Source organism: Nicotiana tomentosiformis, chromosome 6 (assembly GCF_000390325.3).
Source record: "Nicotiana tomentosiformis chromosome 6, ASM39032v3, whole genome shotgun sequence".
NCBI classification, from domain to species: domain Eukaryota; kingdom Viridiplantae; phylum Streptophyta; class Magnoliopsida; order Solanales; family Solanaceae; genus Nicotiana; species Nicotiana tomentosiformis.
This window is the reverse complement of record NC_090817.1, coordinates 27,313,469-27,326,849: the sequence shown is the minus strand read 5'-3', so window position 1 is coordinate 27,326,849 and position 13,381 is coordinate 27,313,469. Positions and strand designations below refer to the sequence as shown.

Below are 13,381 nucleotides of genomic sequence, written 5' to 3'. Positions count from 1 at the left end.
CCACTAGGCCATAATATTGAGTGCCAAATTATTCTCATATAATATAATTGAATTCAATTGCTTAATGTTTTTTGCTGATATATATATATATATATATATATATATATATATATATATATATATATATATATATATATATTTTTGCAATTTGATAAAATATGAGTTTAACTTTTATATGCTTGGAGAATAACTTTCTTACACTTTCATATTACCTATAAAACAACTACAAATATCTCTAATAAATAATATTAATTATCTATAAAATAAGGCAATGACCACTATATTAAGTAAAATTGCAGGAATACTTTAAACATACTTTACATAATTAGTACACGAGAGTATATACCGAGAGGTATATATATCCAATTGAATAATTAACCAACAACAGAGCTAACAGCGCTACCATTCATGGCTTTCTCTTTCCTCTTCTTGGTTTTTTTCTCTCTACTCCAACAACCTCTCTTTTCCACCGCAACTCTCCACAGTAGTACATCTCTCTTTAGATCACAACTCATTACCCAGCTAGACTCTTCTTCTTCCAAGAATGCCACCCCAACAACCTATTTTGAAGTCACCAAACCCATAAATCTACCCAAAACCAAACCTTGCTCATATCTAGTCCTTCAACATGACTTTGATTACACATACGGAAAACCCCCTGTTCTTGCTAATTACACACCCCCTTCTAATTGCCCATCTCAGAAATTTTCCAAGATTGTATTGGAATGGAAAGCAACATGTAAAGGAAGGCAATTTGATAGAATTTTTGGTGTTTGGCTTAGTGGGGTTGAGATTTTCAGGAGTTGTACTGCTGAGCCAAGGGCTAATGGGATTATTTGGACTGTTAAGAAGGATATTACAAGGTATTATTCTTTGCTTATGACAAATCAAACTCTTGTTGTTTATATTGGGAACTTAGTTGATAGTACTTATACTGGTGTTTACAATGTGAAACTTTTTATTCACTTTTATCCTGCTGAAGAAAAACATATTGATAATGAGCTGAATTTGGATTACTCTTATAAACCATTTGATTCTGGGGCTGATTTGATCTTACCCATTTCAAGAAATTTGCCTTTAAATGATGGTTTGTGGTTTGAGGTTGAGAATTCTAAAGATGTTCTATCAAAGGAATTTAAAATTCCCCAAAATGCTTATAGGGCTATACTGGAAGTTTATGTTTCATTTCATGAAAATGATGAGTTCTGGTATAGTAATCCACCGAATAACTACATTACTACGAATAACCTTACTGGAACGCCAGGGAATGGAGCTTTTAGGGAAGTAGTAGTTAGTGTTGATGATATGATAGTTGGTGCAGTTTGGCCTTTCACCGTGATCTATACCGGGGGTGTCAATCCCCTCTTGTGGAGACCAATAAGTGGAATTGGCTCGTTTGATCTTCCTTCGTATGACATTGAAATTACGCCATTGTTAGGAAAGATTTTAGATGGGCGTACCCATAAGATTTCATTCAGTGTCACGGATGCTCTAAACGTGTGGTATATTGACGCAAATTTGCATCTTTGGTTGGACGAAAAGAGTATAAAGGCAGAAGGGAAGTTATTGGAATACAGTAGTCTACCCCTTTCCTTTTCTCTTGTGACCAATTTTACAGGCATTGATGGATCTTTCCTCACAAATGCTAGTAGGTCAATCACATTGACAGGATGGGTAAAGTCATCCTATGGGAATATCACTACTAAGTCAGCTCAAAGTTTAAGTTATGGTAACTATATGGTGATGGGAAATGAGGGAAACTTGCAAATTGTGGATCAGCTTATCTATTTCAATGATACTGTTGATGTCATGTTGCCATCTTCGTCTGTCCAGTCTCTTGATTCTTTTAAAAAGTTTCTGCTTCTCTTGTATACCAACAATGTAGACAAAGGAGATGATAGCTATGCCTCAATCTCAAATATTACATTGGGATTTGATGATAAGAGGGTAAGATCTTCCGAGTATGGATCCTCCGCCAGCTTTACGGAAAATATGCAAAAAGCACAGGGCTACATGCTTGTCAAGGGCCGGTTGGTGGTTAGCGGGCTTGGGAGTACCCAACAAGTCTACAAATATAAAGACGATTCATGCTGCTATTCTAGGAACATAAGCAGCTCAAATTACACAATACATTATGATAAAGTCAGCGATAATTGCCCCAGAAGCACTTCGTCTCATTGGCCTTTCAGCTTCGGCAAATTTTGGTCTGTACCTGCTAGAAGGGTTTTTTTGGCATCTCATTTTGGTGATGTTAAAGATGGTGTCTGACATTGCTACATTTCAATGCCTTCACTCCCTCACCACTGCAAATCCTCTACGAGGCTGCTGTCAAAGAAATTAGCAACTCTCGTGGTCTTCTAGTTATGATCAAAAGGCACTACCACTGCCGTGCCTCTTCCATTCTTGTATTTGTTCAAATTTTGGCTGTGTGCAATAAAATAAGAGAATAGTTTCAAATGATAGCATGACCTTGGCATTTGTGTTGCACCATTTTCCAAAATAAAAGTGAACTAGAACCTTGTCAGTCATGGTATTTTCCAACGAGAATGATACTTAAGTGACATTACATGTATTACTTTTCCGTTTTGCTAACAATTATGTTTATTTTGTTGTCTCTGTTTCCCACTTCATTTGATTGGGGTTAAGTCCACCTTCAAGGAGAAAAGGGGAAAAAACATGGGACTTTATATAGCACAACTTGTATGGATGTTTCTATATACATCTATTCTTGAATGATATTTTGCGTTTGGCTTTTAATTATTTGGGCATTTCAAGCGTATTTTTCATGTGCAATTTGCACTTGAGGAAGGTATAGTATGTTCTTCTTCCTATCAATCAAAGAGAAACACTCTGATGGATACGCATTACGCAATGGATGCTAAAGTTCAGAACTTTGTTTTTCTCTTCTTTCTTTCTTGGCAGAGTTTTTGGTGGGGTGGGGGGGAGATGTTATCTGTGTTCTTCTCTTGATTCGCAGTTATTTTTATAAAAAATAATAATAATAATAAATTGCAAAGGAACAAGGTGGTTCCAGTGGATTCTTTTTCTTTTTAAACTGCACATCCTTTGAAATTTCTTCTACTCTAGTTAATCATTCCTCCCAAAAAATTAGTGTATGGTATGAAATAAAAGGGCGAAATTGGAGATGTTTGGTTACTACTCACTACTAAATTTTTGGAATCTACCACCATATGATGCATTTATCATGAGGAAAATAAAACAAAATTGACGAGAAGATAGTTTGTCATAGATTTTAGCTTCTTTTTTTTCCCAAAAGAATTTTGAAAACATTGTTTGTTCATGAAATATGATCGGTTTTTGAAATTCTTTTGAACAATATTTTTAAATTTTCAAAAACTGGTTCTAGGCAAGTTTTGGGTTAAATTTTTTCTTTCACTCACAAAGCTCAATTTTTTCAAATAAATTACATGTCCAAATACAACTTCTACTTCCAAAAATTATTTTTCAACACAATTTTTTTTTTTTTTTTTTAAAGTTTCAACCAAAGAAAAATACACTCGTGATTTTCAGATAAGTGGGAGGCTCAACCTTCTATCCAAGTGCTTGTAGTAATTTTACCTTGATTTGACTTAAGGTGGCAAAAGAATTTATTATAGTACTATAATCAGTATTAGACAATAAGACGAAGAGGGTGACAAAAGAATATAAATGATGAGTCTTACTTCTCCCCCACCATTAACAAAGAGATTTTCAAGCTTTATGTAGACACATTGGTTATTTTATTCGTTTTCGTGAAATCACAAAACGTTTTTATTCCTATTTGTTACTTAAGAGTAAAACTTTCTTAAGACTCAGTCCAAAAAATTCCACCTTTAAAAGGAGATACTCCCTCTATTTTAATTTATGTACCTATAACTTTTTAGTTTGTTTTACAAAGAATAATTTTTCTTAAATTTGAAATTAATTTAAAATAAACTTTTCGTTTTATAGTTAATGAAAAGCTTTTATGGAACACCTAAATGTTATGACATGTTTAAGATCGTAAATTTTAGAAGTTTTACAACTATACATGTGCTATAGCATATTTAAGATCATAAGTTTCAGAATTCTTTCTTTCTACTTAAACTCCGTATCCAATCAAATAGGTTCACCTAAAATGAAACGAAGAGAAATTTAATTAAGATCAATCTTCCCTATCAAAGAAAATAGAGAAGATTCTGTAAAGTTGGAAAGATAACTTTTTTTGTATTCTCCAGATATGGCGTTTCTTGCTTTTTGGTACTTCTCAAGGCAAAAAGTCCATTTCTCAATATTTATTACTATATTTTACTGCTCTCCCATTTAGATTTGTTTTTAGGTTTATCTAACTGATTAATACATGGCTCATTGGTCTGTTCAAAATTAACAATAAATAATCTTCAAGGTACGGTCGGGATTTTCAAACTGTATACGAAGCAATATTGATTAATACTATGAAATATCGCAATATCATTGATTTTAGGGAACTTTACGTAACTGTCACAATTTAAAAAAAATATAATAAATTCTTACCATAAAACCCAATATTATAGTTGTGGCAGAAAAATATTTATATTTGTAGCACACAATTCCATTAAAATAAGAATATTAATTATTAATCCCTAAACATAAGCAATTTGAATGGAAAGTCAATAATTCTTTGTACAAAAATCATGCATTTTTTTCTCTTTATCTATTAGCTTTCCTTCTTTTTCTTCATCTTCTTAATTTTATTTTTTACCGAAGCCAATATATTTTCTAAATTTGTTCCATTCGTTTTCTTTTTAATTATCTTTCTTAAATTTTTTCTCTTCCTTCTTTCTTCCTTTCTTAACATAAAGATCTTACTTCGATAATAATATATGTTAATATATACAAAACGTATATATAAAAAATATACATTGAATTAACACATATAAAATATACAAAAAATATACATAAAAAATACATCTTTATTTAAGATAACACTTAGACATGTGAAATATACATTAAAAAATATATCTTAAAATTAATTAAGATGGCATATAAATATACAAAAAAAATATACATAAAAAATACATCCTGAATTAAAATGGCACTTGACATATAAAATATATTTAAAATATGCATTAAAAATACATCTTAAAATAAGATGGCACTGCACAAATAAATATACAATAATTATATACATAAAAATATATTTTAAATTAAAGTGATACTTGATATACAAAGTATAAAAGACGTATAAATCAATACATCTTGAATTTATGTGGCATTCACATATACATCCGATTTTCAAAAATGGAGTGAAGAAGATGAATGTTGGAAAAAAAAAATAGAGATGGACAAAAAAAAGTACTTTTTGTGATTACTGAGTTAGTTAACTTATTAAATATTGAGCTTAATTTTTATAATATGCTAATACTGAAAAAAAAGTGCTCTTTATGGAATAAACAATAAATGATGCTATTTTTTTTAAAATAATAGTTAAAAAAGGATTGTAAAAAATTCTTGATTTTGATTGATTGTATTTGTGAGAGTAAAATCAAATTATAATAATTAACGGTTATACATAGAGTATAAGGCCAACTCCTAATTCTTTCGTGGAATTCACCACTAAATTATTTGCCTAAAAATGATCACACAAGGGAGCACAATAATTAAATAACAAGATTATATGGCAAAAAGGAGTGCCAGCAAATAATTTAAAGAAGTTTTGTAGAGCGTGGGAAGGAAGTCTCATATCAAAAAGTTAATTATTATTCAGGTAGAAGTTATATATACGACATAGTGATAACTTATCATGTTAAGACATATGTCCTTTTACTTGGCCAACAAACTTATAGTCCCTTGTGTCACAAAATTCAGTCTAAAAAATATTGACACAATTAAGTGACGACTAAATAAAACTTATGCCACAAATTCTCTCCTTAAAATGAGGTACTCTCTAATTTTGAAACACACAAGTGATAGCAAAAACTTATGTCTCACATATTTTCTTACTAAAATGAACTCTCTTAACTTTGAAAGTCGTCTCAAATTCTCTCCCCTAAAATGAACTTTCTAACTACGAGACACACAACTTTGAGTCCATTATTCATATGGTCACTCAACTATTCCAAATTATCTGCTAAAGTCACTTTTCTTTCTTTTGTAACAATAAAGTCACTTAACAATGCTTATAACACTCAGAAGTTCACTCAACTAGATTGTCCAAATTTTAGATTGTTAAATACCTATTTTACCCTCTAAATTATAAATATTTATCTTTTTTTTAAAAAAACTTTTTAATATTATGATTTTTCCCTTTTTAATTTATATTTATGGACTTACCTATATAATAAATAAATTTTATTTATAAATTAAAAAAATAAAAAGTATTTAAGCATATATAATGCTGGAATAACAAAATAGTGAGTATAGTAAAAATATTAATAAGAATAATTTGTTCGTAATAACAACAAAAATTAAAAAAATTATTTACACAATTGAGAATGAAAGAAAATAAAGGTCGTAAAATATATATATTCCATGCACGTAATATAAAAATAATTATTTAAATAAAAGTATTTTTATAATATACATTATATATGGTTGGAAATTATGCTCAAGTATATTATTATTCCGTCATTATATGAGCTGAAAACTAATTTTATAAATAAAGTATATTTTTCTATAGGTAAGTCCACAATGTAGATTAAAAAGAGAAAAAACTTATAATATTTATAAAGTTAAAAAAATTGATAATTTAGAGGGTAAAGTAGGTATTTGACAATCAAAAATTTGGAAAATCTAGTTGAGTGACCTTCTAAGTGCTATATGCATAGTTATGTGATTTTGTTATTACAAACGAAAGAAAAATGAGTTTAGCAGATAATTTGAAATAATTAAGTGACTATTTGAGTAATGGACTCCACAACTTAAAATGATTTAAAACTTATGGCTCACAAATTCTCTCCCTAAAATGAAGCCTTTAGGAATGCTGCATTTAAGTCTATATAAGCCAATTGACCGAGTCACGATAATTATTTCGACCCTAACGTATTTCCAGATTTCAAAGAAATTAGGCCAGGGATGAAAATTCTTTTTTGCATATTGGGAGGAATTTGCAATATCGTTTGCTAATACGGCAGCAGACTCTTTAGCTATATTTAAGGTTATCACCTGCAAACCCTCAGATATTTGCAATTCTAGAGATATTCCACTCAATACTAAAGGTTACATAAAATAAGATGCCAAAAATGATATCTATTCTTTAGGTTTGGACTTCGAAAACCTACTACATCTAGCACATAGATTATGATACACAGCTTTGTAATTTAATTTTTTGGTTCTAATAGTTTACCACTCCATATAATTAAAGAGTTTAACTAATATCATGGACATTGCAATAAAAATTTAATCTGCTTTATTTACAACTTACATGATTGCAAATCTTACTTTTTATGGAAGATCATATATATGTCAATATCTTTTGGAGGACTTAGTAGTGTAATTTTCTTATATTATTAGTGTATTAATTTCTTAATTAAAATAGGTAGGGGTCTGCCTACCTCTTACATTTCAAGTTTGCGTAATTTTAACAGAAAAAGTATATCACGGTTATGTTAATCTTGTGAGAATGATACACACTAAAGACATCGCACAACAGGCAGAAAGTCTATGCAATAGACAGACGACCATAAGAAACAATTATGGGATGTAGTTTTTAGTTACTTTCCATGAGCAAAACGGAAGCTCATATTTTTCAAATCCGAAGGTATCGAATTAATTATTGGTATTAGGGGGTGTACATAGGTCGGGTTGGTTCGGATTTTTCAATTATCAAACCAAACCAATGGTCAGGGGCGGCCCAAGAAGATTGGTAGCCTAAAGCCAATTTTTAATTTGGGGCCTTTCAGAAGGAATTTTTTTTTATCATAACATTGATAATGCATTCCGATGTTCTTACACATAGAACAATACAATTTAGCGCAATTGCCGAACAATAACTCACTTAAACCAATAAAATATAGGGCGAGTAATGTGCTAAAAGTATAGAATTTTGGCCTAACATCAGTTGTTAATAGTTTCTTTTATAAATAATTTAGTCTCTCCTAAGATATTGTTGATCTTATATAATAGAACCAAATTCATATAGATACCTCACTAATGATATCACTCGTAAAATTTAAATAATGAAAAATTTTATATTCGCGACAAGGGTTTAGGGGGGGTGATTCTCTTTCTGCATTTTTTGCTCAAACGATTACATCACTACTAAATTAAAAGTTATCTTGAATTTTTATAAAATATTTTATTTTTTATTTTAACATACCCAATATATTTAGACCCTGCCTCTAAAGATTGTTGTGAGATGTATTTGATCCAATTTACCTTAATTAAATATATTGGGTTCGAGTCCTGTGGTTAAAAAAAATTCTGTTAAAACGTGTTCTCTCTTTTACTAGGTCTTACGCAGTACGAATCTAGATTAGTCGGGGTCTCAATACAAATACGAGTAGAAAAATAAAAGAAAATTTTGGGGCCATCGAAATTTGGGGGTCTAAAGCCTTTGCTTTAGTGGCTTGACCCTTGGGCCGCCCCTGCCAATGGTGTCGGGTTTTTTTCGAGTTTTCGAGTTTTTTCCGGTAAAGTCTTCATAGCATAAAATATGTAACTTGTGCTCCAAATATTTCTTAAGTTCCAGTAAAATACAACTATATAATATATTTTTCAAGATACAAACACAATAATATGAGATAAGTCATAGCATTATATTAAAATATTCAATAACAAAGATAAAATAATAAAATTACATAAAACAAATATTGCTAATTATTAAGCCATAATAAAAATTAACATAATCTAAAAATACTATATAGGTTATGCTAAAATAAGTATAGCTAATAAGTACTACTATTAACTACATAACTAAGCACTAAAGAAAAAGATAAACTAAATTATGCATTTTCATTATAAACCAATGTAAAACTAAAATAATTATCTAACACTATCGTCATTCCTAGTATTGAATTGAATTTCTTTTGTTAGCTAGCATTAGTATTGATTTGAACTTTGTTTGAGTTACTACATTTATGAGCTTTAAAATTTATTTACCATTCAAGAATGTTAAAGTTTAAACTTGAAATAATACATTAAAAGATAAAATTGAGAAAAAGTTTAAGAAATATTTATAAATTATATTACAATAAATATTTATATGTATAAAATATTTTTAAAAATTATATAAATGTACTATCGGGTTGGTTTGGTTTCGGTTTGACTCTTTTTAGTTAAAACCAAACCAAATCAATTATGGTCGGGGTTTTATTTTCCAATACCAAACCAAATCAAACCAAACCACATCGATTTTTTTTTTTCCGGTTTGACTCGAATTATCGGTTTGATGCGGTTTATCGATTTTCTTTGTACACCCCAAATTGATATTATGGCCATTTAGTAGGCAAATTAAGCCGAGCCCCAAAAGAGTAAGGAAACAATATTGTGAAACTATTGAACAAGGAATCGAGGACGAAGAGCAATTGATTTAATTTGAGGATCTCACCTTTGCATAAAAAGGGCAAAAAACTATGCTGACAATGATCCATAAATAAAGAAGAATGGATTGTTGTAGGAACAAGCAGCTAGGAGAAAAATAGAGAAAAAAACTAGTGGAATAGAAACTCTTCGGGAACAAAGGATTAAATGTCTCAATTTGACAAGAGATGGTTACTCATGTGGTAAGTAGGGGAGCTAGATTGTCGATTATAGATTTGGCCGAATTTAGTAGTTTTGGTCCAAATTATATATTTGCCTTAAAATATATAATAAATACGTAAAAATTATTAATTTAGAGCCCAATAATTAAAAGAACTAGAATATATATCCTAAGTCATAAACTTTAAATCCTGCTCCGCCTCTTCGTTAAATACCCTCTATGAGGTTGCAGATCCGAATCACTGAGGGAACAAAGCAGGAAGCTGCTGTAGAAAGAGTTTAAAAAATGGTTCAATTATGGAACTACCTAGTAGGAAACAAACAAAAATTTAGTATGGCCCTAAACAAACTGAAAGATATAATTAGCGCAAGGAAGCAGTAGAATGTCTCTTTCTTGTTATTGAAAATCTCCAAAGAATTTATCACACACAGAGAAACATACCATGTACACATTCGCCAAAAGACAAACCCCTTATACATAGATTTTTTGGTACTTATATTATACCATATAAATATTATCAAACCATTAATCACTAGGGGTGGCAAACGAGCGGGGCAGGGCATATCGAAAGCGGATAATGCAAAATAAATAAATTATTCAACTCGATTCGTATTTAATATGAATAGAAAATTGGTTAACAGGGGTAATATAGATATCCATATTATCCATGGCTTCTTGAATATGATCACTTTTAGAAGAATTACTAGTCTCCCCAACTTGAGTAACCCTCAATTTGAGTCTTTGCAAATATAAAATTGAACCCAGTGGTCATCCTTTTTTTAAGTGGATAATATAGTTCTTATCCATATTTTACTCATTTTTAAAAAGTTAATTATCAAAATTTTTAAGCAGATAATATGGATGGTATAACTGTTTTTTTAATTCATTTTGTCACCACTGTTAATTACCTCAATTAATTATACTTAATGGGCATCCATGGCAGGCACAAGATCGTGCAGAATCCCAAAAGAGACAAGATTAGACAAAAGCAACCAAAGATTACATTCAAATCTTAGCTACATGACCCCTACAAGGCGAAAACAAAAACTGATATTCCTGTGAGTATTGCACTATTGCTGAGGGTCTAGAGAGAGAAGAAAGAAAGAATTTTCATAAACCATAGTAGATATCCAATTTTCTCTCAGAACTCGGAAGAAATATAGGGTTTTAAATTGTAGCTAAGGATTCACCTATATACTGAACAGCCCATTGACTAATCCAGAAGGCAGAGTTTGTAGATTCTTATTAAATATATGCCTTAGGCCTAACTCACTCCGCAAAAGCTAGCTCGAAGAGAGGAAGATTGCCCGAGCCTTAAAAGACTAAAGATCTCTTCTCGGTCCTATATGAGATTCCTTCCATTCATGATCACCCCCCCCCCCCCACGCACAGATCCGAACATTCTTTATTTGAGGTTCTATCGCCCGGTGTGGAGTGTGATTAATAACCGGGGTATTTTCACCGCCTTTCAATTAGTCCGGGCGCATCCCCCCACCACCCCCCTTCTAGGGGCTCACATCGACCACGAGCCTGGCTCTTATATCATATTAAATATATGCCTCGAGTCTAACTCACATTCTAAAAGTTAGCTCGAAGGAAGGAGGATTGCGCAGGCCTTATAAGAAGACGAGGGATCTCAAGTTCGATGATTCATTCCATTCATCAATTCTGCTCTTTATATGTGTATCAATTTTTTCCGCACAAAATTTATTTTAAAATCAAAGCTAGATGTAGCTAGTGAATTCCGTCAAACTCGTTGCTTCTCGTCTAAATCTACCACCCTAAGCCCGAAGCTAGCTCATTAAATGAATATTGTTCATGTTTCTAGGGATTTCCTCATACAATGACGCGGAATAACACAGATCCATTCCATGTAACATAGAGAAATTCTTTTAATTCAAAATTTGAGTGGAACTATATATATTTTACATGTTCACATCATGAAGTTATCCTTCATGGTATAAAAAAACTGAAGACACATATTTGTAAAAGAACAAAGCAATATCCTCTTATTGAAAAAAACATAGAGTAACATATTTTAATTACCTTTTGCTCGTTCCTTCAAAAGCTGCCAAAACAATTCAAGAAAATTGCAGCTGAAATGTTGCAGTTGCCTCAGCATTAGTACTTGCATTAATTTGCAACTTCCTTTTCTTCTTCTTCTTCTTATATGAAATTCCTCTTGCTTTAGCTTGAAAATCCCTTACCTCGCGAAGATAAATACGTATAGAACCACTTGCAAAAGGATTATTCTCTGGCAAACCACCATTTTCTTCATAGGCAGCTCTAAGCCTACCAATGAGTGCATCTAGGCTACCCCATGCTTGTCTGAGAGGACAAGCACAAGGCGCTGGTGGCTCTGGTTGCCCGAAAAAAGGGCAACCATGTAAATGCACCTTAGTTTTCCCGAATTGATCTAGGTATCGGAGAAATTCTAGTACATGGTTATAGTTGCACTGGGATAAAGGAATTGGTGGCCTTAGGTTTTTTAAGTACTGTCCAAAAGTATTCCAATCACGGCGTTTTTGAGACTCATACCTGCTCAGTTGGGGCGGTGGTGGTAGCTGAAGATGGTTATCAGATGGTGCTAGGGTTACAGTAGCTGATGATCCTTCTCCTTCTCCTTCTTCAACTTTTCTATGATCATTTGACATCATAGCTTGCATGTTGTAGTTTGTAAAACCTAGGTTATCAATTTTTTTTTCGAATCAATATGCTTGATAAAGAATCAGAGAGCAAGTTATCATTTCAGGCAGAAATTTGATTGAATTGTTTATCCTCAGATAAGGGAAAATAATATGGAGGGAGAAGAAAGAGTTAGAGTACTAGAATAGAATTGCAGATGAGAAAGATGGAAATCATATCATGGGGTACCAAGGAGACAATGAATGGGTCCTAGGAAAGTATTTTAGCTTCTCTTTTTCTTCCTTCTTGTTTACTTCCTTTAATTGTACTATTAGCATTATGTATAGCTTTTTCTATAATTTTGTTTTTTAATTTTTCATGAACCTATTTCCTTTTTTGTTTATTCCTAAAAGAATGACCAATTTTTAAATTTGGAAATAATTTTGTTTAAACTTACAATTCTATTCTTAATGAGAAGCTTTTATAACCACACAAATACTCTAGGCCCCTTTTTGAATTGTTTAGGACCACAAATTCTAAAAGTTTTTATTTTTTCTTAAACTCTGTACCCAGTACTTAGAATTTAATAATTGTGCTAGCTAGCATCATTAAAGCAATCATTATCAAGAATATTAGCAAAATCAGCACTTTAATTTAGCCTTAATTAGTGACTAGGGGTAGCTAGTGCGAAAAAATGTGTTAGATCGTCTAATTACACTGTTTATAACTTGTATGTATTATATATAAATATAAAAATGACAAGACCCCACCTCCCCTCCCACCATGATATGACTTCAAAAAAAAAAAAAAAAAAATTATGACTTTTTAATTAAGCTATTTTATTTTTGATATTTAAAATTTACTGGTTTTGGGTAATCACCATTCACATTATGGTGTAGGATTCACTAAAGGGAAAGATGCTTCCTATTGAGAATTTCCCTATCCAAAAATCCATAATTTCTTATTAAAGTAGAGATATTTCGTTCATTCAATCACACTCCTTTGGTGGTATCACTTACATAAATTAATGAAGAATTGTTCATTATATATATATATATATATATATATATATATATATATATATATATATATATATAT

At 31.2% G+C, this 13,381-nt stretch overlaps 2 protein-coding genes across 2 annotated transcripts; one reads left to right on the top strand and one right to left on the bottom strand.

Annotated features, from left to right (window-relative positions):
- The first annotated feature begins 369 nt into the window (after positions 1 to 369).
- On the top strand, positions 370 to 2,757 carry LOC104108298 (peptide-N4-(N-acetyl-beta-glucosaminyl)asparagine amidase A-like). Its single transcript, XM_009617296.4, has one exon. The coding sequence runs from the start codon at positions 409 to 411 to the stop codon at positions 2,266 to 2,268; it is 1,860 nt and encodes a 619-aa protein (XP_009615591.1). The 5' UTR covers positions 370 to 408; the 3' UTR covers positions 2,269 to 2,757.
- Positions 2,758 to 11,525: 8,768 nt separating this feature from the next.
- On the bottom strand, positions 11,526 to 12,570 carry LOC104108296 (protein LIGHT-DEPENDENT SHORT HYPOCOTYLS 10-like). The gene has a single exon (XM_009617295.4). It carries the CDS (start codon positions 12,322 to 12,324, stop codon positions 11,740 to 11,742), a length of 585 nt encoding a protein of 194 aa, XP_009615590.1. The 5' UTR covers positions 12,325 to 12,570; the 3' UTR covers positions 11,526 to 11,739.
- Positions 12,571 to 13,381: the final 811 nt, after the last annotated feature.

What these genes read in the sequence shown, in the direction of transcription:
- LOC104108298 (XM_009617296.4), top strand. Translation starts at nt 409, where the DNA reads ATGGCTTTCTCTTTCCTCTTCTTGGTTTTTTTCTCTCTACTCCAACAA.
- LOC104108296 (XM_009617295.4), bottom strand. Translation starts at nt 12,324, where the DNA reads ATGCAAGCTATGATGTCAAATGATCATAGAAAAGTTGAAGAAGGAGAA.